The sequence below is a fragment of the Echinops telfairi genome, unplaced genomic scaffold (assembly GCF_000313985.2).
Source record: "Echinops telfairi isolate 266 unplaced genomic scaffold, ASM31398v2 ScPeMD7_2;HRSCAF=8, whole genome shotgun sequence".
In the NCBI taxonomy this organism is placed as follows: domain Eukaryota; kingdom Metazoa; phylum Chordata; class Mammalia; order Afrosoricida; family Tenrecidae; genus Echinops; species Echinops telfairi.
Window position 1 is genome coordinate 27066756 of NW_022103898.1, and position 4838 is coordinate 27071593.

Here is a 4838-nt window from a genome sequence, read left to right on the forward strand (position 1 = left end):
GAAACATACAACTTTCCTCTAGTTCTTTAATGCTTCCACCCCTCCCACCCCCACGTCACTATCATAATCCCAATTCCACCTTAAAAATCTGGCTAGACCAGAGGATGTACACTGGTACAGATAAGAGCTAGAAACACAGGGAATTCAGGATAGATATACCCCTCAGGACCAATAATGAGAATAATGCTACCAAATTGCTGTCCTTTCATGTCCCTCTCCATTCGTGGAAACAAAAGTCACACAGAGCAAGGTTAGGAGAATAAAGTGCATGTGGCAAGAGAGGTAAGTTTTTTTGCCTGGAACTGGCACACTGAGATGGCTGCTTGAACAAGTGCATTGTTGTGGTGGCAAAACCAGTCCCGTCTGTCACAAATCTGGCCATTTTTGTCATACGCTGTTATGCAATCTTTTCATAACGTCTAACTAGACAGGGTAATTAACAGTCTCACCTGGTGGAATGAGCTCCAAATGCACTATCCCCCTCATCAGTGGAGTTTTTTTTCCTTAAAAAAATTTATTTTTAATTTTGGGTGATGGGGAAGAGCTCATATAGGTTTGACAGAGGCTATTTCTACATATGCATTTGTCGACACAACAAAGAGACCCATGAATACAGTAGAGTGTATACAGGCAAAGTTATGAAAAGTTCCTAGCCATAAGCAAACAAACACCTTGAGGAAATGAGCTGTTGGCCCAGGGCTATCTCAAGGGAGATAGCACGGGCCCCACGAAGGAGCAACAGTCCACAGGAAGACAATGTTCTACATCCTACTTTGGTGAGTAGCAAATGGAGCTTGTGAATGGCAACCTAAGGTACAACGACTGGTCTCTCCTGGTTCAGAGCAAAGAAAAGTGAAGAAAATCAAGCATGCATTGAAATAATTAGTTCCAAGGACTAATAGACAACATGAATCTCAGTCTCCAATGATCCTGAGACCACACACAGTTATCATTAAAGTAAGCGATGAGAATACAAGCATAATGATACAACTGGAATGATAGGAGGAAACGTGGAAGAAAACAGAAGTCCAAGTTTACTGGTCTAGCAGAACTGGGTAGAGGTTCTTCAAGGCTGGAACGAACCTTACTCCCCTGTGACTTACGGTAACTTTCTACAAAACCATACTTAAAAACCTCATTGCAATTAAGTTGATTTTGACTGATAGCGACCCTGTATGGGGTTTCCAAGGCTGTAAAGCTTTACAGGGAAAAATACCTTATCTTGCTCCTGAGGAGCAGCAGGTGGGTTTGAACTGCTAGTCTTGGAAGAACAATCCAACATTTACCCCCAGCCCGCCAGTGACCCTTTAGACAGGCCCATAAAGTGAGCAGTACCCCCAGGGAAGTATGCACTCCTTAGAACAATCCACTAAACAAGATAAGCAAGGCAGGGTTGCTCAGTGATAAAGTTCAGAAGGCAGGAAGAGGTAGGCAAGGAGGACAAACGGAAGTAATGGACAATATTGTTCGATTCTATGGGGAATAGATTGAAAGATGCAGAAGCACCAAAAGAGAATGGAAAACCAGTCACTGTACCCAAAACTACTGGTCAACATTCAACTATTTCAGAAGGCAGCATATGATCAAAAACCAATAGTCCTGAAAGAAGAAGTATAAGCACGAAAGGTGGTGGTGAAGTAGAAGGCTCTAGGTTAATGGAATATTAATGAGATGATTCAACAAATGGGTGTGGCGCTGGATGCCCTCACGCATCTTTGACCAAAAATTTACATAAGGTGGAAGACAGCCATATTTATGCTCATTCCAAAGAACGGAGAACAAAAGAATAGTTAATTACTAGACAATATCATTAATATCACATGCAAATAAAATGCTAAAGAGAATTCAAAACTCATTGTAGTAGTACATGACCAAGAACTGCCACAAATTTTAACTTTCAACTAGTTCTCCTCAGTTGTTTATACAATTGCTTCTATTAAACTGAATATATGTAAAAATCAACTAGGAAACACTCACCTCAGTTTAAGAGAAATTTCTGAATAAACTCTTGAAAAGAAATCTAAGAAACATCCCATCAAATACTTAAGGCAATCACACATTTATAAGCAAATACCTGATCCAGTTGCCTACTGAAGCTCTTGTAAATATCTTGCTTGTTGACTTCAAACATGGGTTTTCCTCTATTAAAAACAGCATACATAAGAGTTCCTAAAGAGTACATGTCACTGGCTGTTTCACAGCTTACAGAAAGTATGTATTCAGGAGCCAGATACTCAGGATTTGGAAGACATAAAGATGGCAAATTTGGGTCCCACTCTTTGCAAGGAAACTTGGGCTATAAGAAAAAAAGGGAGTTATATAAAGTATTTCAATTGAAAACAAGCACCTGTCCGCAAAATCATACCTTGTTCACATAAGTAAAAATGGCAACACCACCTTAAATCCTAAAATTCCCCAAACTACAAATCTGAAAAGTGCAAACATCAAATTGAGAGATAAGAATATGAGCTCGTAAAACTTTAGGGCTGGGCTTTCCTTCAGCAGACAAATCTCCACTGTAGAGATGGGAAGAACTGGTTTAAGTTTTATAATACATATGCTTCGTGTTATATGGGTTACCATATATACCATCAGCACATTTTTATTGCAGTTTTTGTGGTATAATTACGTGCCTTGGCTGATGTTCGGGTCGGCTTATACTCGAGTATATAAAATAGCTTATTCTCTGAAACCTTTTTTTCTTCCACTAACCACACGATTTAGTTACTTGTTTCCAAAAGCTATTTAAATTAAATAACTGTGCAAAAGAGAGACAGACAGAGCACAAACGAATTCTTGCTGCTTCTCTTAAAAGTGGCTGTGGAAATTATACCAAGGAGGGCTTCAAAAGTTCATGAAAAATAAAATAAAAGACAAGGGAACTTTTCCACGAACTTTGTGAAGCACTTCATAAATTACCTGTAGATCATATTGTGGTGCTTACTAACTACATACCGTAAAGCCTGAAGAGGCAGGTGTCATAATCACCACAAAGAGATATGCTGGAACCAGAAAGACTAGGTTCCAATCCTAGTGCTACCATTTACCACCTTCCTAAGCAGGTTATTTCCTCTGAGCCTATGTTATCTATATTATTCCTAATCTCACTGAATTGTTGTAAGAATTAATATATTAAAAATGTTTAGAAAAGTACTTCAATAAATTTTTAGTTATTGCCACAGTTGCTATTATTACACTCCTTAAAGAAGTGGTCCAATACATTGGAGAAACACTGGTGGTGATTCGATGTGTGCTGAGAGTATTTAAGTTCTAACAAAAAAAAACAAGCAAACAAATTAACTCAATAGTTCTCAACTTTATTTAACTGTGGCATCTTTCTCTTGAGAGATTTGTTATGGAATTCAAACACTAAAAACACTCAGTGAAAGTTAAGGTTCAATGTATAATAGACATTTTCTACAAAGCAGTACTTTTAAACATACCATTTTACCATCAAACTGATTTCTACACATCAGATTCACAAATTCTCTAGTCCATTTCAGATGCAATAACAAATTCCTAGGGCTTAAAAAAAATGAGACCATCATTACCTCTTGTTCCGAGGGATTAGTTGATGATACGCAGAAATCAAAGCCCATTATTTTCCAGGCTCCACTTTTATTCAAGATTATATTTTCAGGAGTAACATTTCCATGAACCATTTTCACACTGCTATGCAAAAATGATAACCCTTCAGAAACCTATAAATATTTTAAAAAAGAGACATTTTTACATTAAAAAAATCTCTTTTTAATTATCATAAAACCACAATAATTATGACTGCTTCTCCCAGGATGTGAACTTACATATTAGCTAATAAAATTCATTATAAACACAAAAGTAGGTATACTTTTAATTGCCAGGACAATTTAAGCATTAAAGAACAATTAATTTATAAAGCCAGAGTACATTAATTCCCTTTCTCTACACACATAATCAGAAGGAAAGAAAACATAGTTAGACCCTGTGCAGTCCAAATTCATACAGTTCCTGGGTCTGGGGATTAGGACATGCACACTGTTGACATCTTTGGGTACCATCATTCAACAAACTACAGGTGTTCTTGATTTTCTTCTTTACTAGATTATTGATTTCCATCCTAGTTTTACTTTTTCCTTTCTTCAGTGTATTTTTGATGCTCACTCTTAGACATCAAACTAAAGTTGAGGTGCTAATACACGTTTACGTGGAGAGAATTAAAAAGGTAACCAGAGAGTCAAGCTGATCTATTAGAAGAGATCATTTGGTTGAGGTATCATTTGGTGGATGTATCAGGATTTGTAGATGGATGTGTAGATACTATAATCTCTTGAAAGAGCCCTAGTGGCACAGTGGGTTATGTATTGGGAGCTGCTAATCTCAAGGTCAGCAGTTCAAATCCACAAGCCACCCAAGGGAGAAAAATGAGGCTTTTCTGCTCTCCATGATTCACAGCCTCAGAAAATCACACAGGCAGTGCTACTCTTTATTTACTTATTGAAATTATTTTATTGGGGGCTTGTACAACTCTTATCACAATCCATACATCCATCCATGTGCCAAGCACATTTGTACAGTTGTTGCCATCATCATTTTCAAAACATTTTCCTTCTACTTTAGCCCTTAGTATCAGCTCATTTCCCCCCTCCCTCCCTCCATCATGAATCCTTGATAATATATAATTATTAATTCATGTCTTACACTGACCAATGCCTCCCTTCAATGACTTTTCTATTGTCCATTCACCAGGAAGGGGGTTATAGGTAGATCATTGTGATTGGTTCCCTTTCTACCCCCACCTTCCCCTTCCCCTCCTGATATGGCTACTCTCAATATTGGTCCTGAGGGGTTTATCTGTC

General features: G+C 37.8%; 1 protein-coding gene across 1 annotated transcript in view; it reads right to left on the minus strand.

Annotated features, from left to right (window-relative positions):
- The window catches only part of SCYL2 (SCY1 like pseudokinase 2), an 88056-nt gene that overhangs the window by 30115 nt on the left and 53103 nt on the right, over positions 1–4838 (minus strand). Inside the window, exons 5-6 of the mRNA XM_045291287.1 lie at positions 3552–3701; positions 2075–2296 (exon numbers count right to left, since the gene is read on the minus strand). Of these exons, the coding sequence (XP_045147222.1) occupies positions 2075–2296; positions 3552–3701 (372 nt within the window). The remainder of the gene's footprint in view (positions 1–2074; positions 2297–3551; positions 3702–4838) is intronic.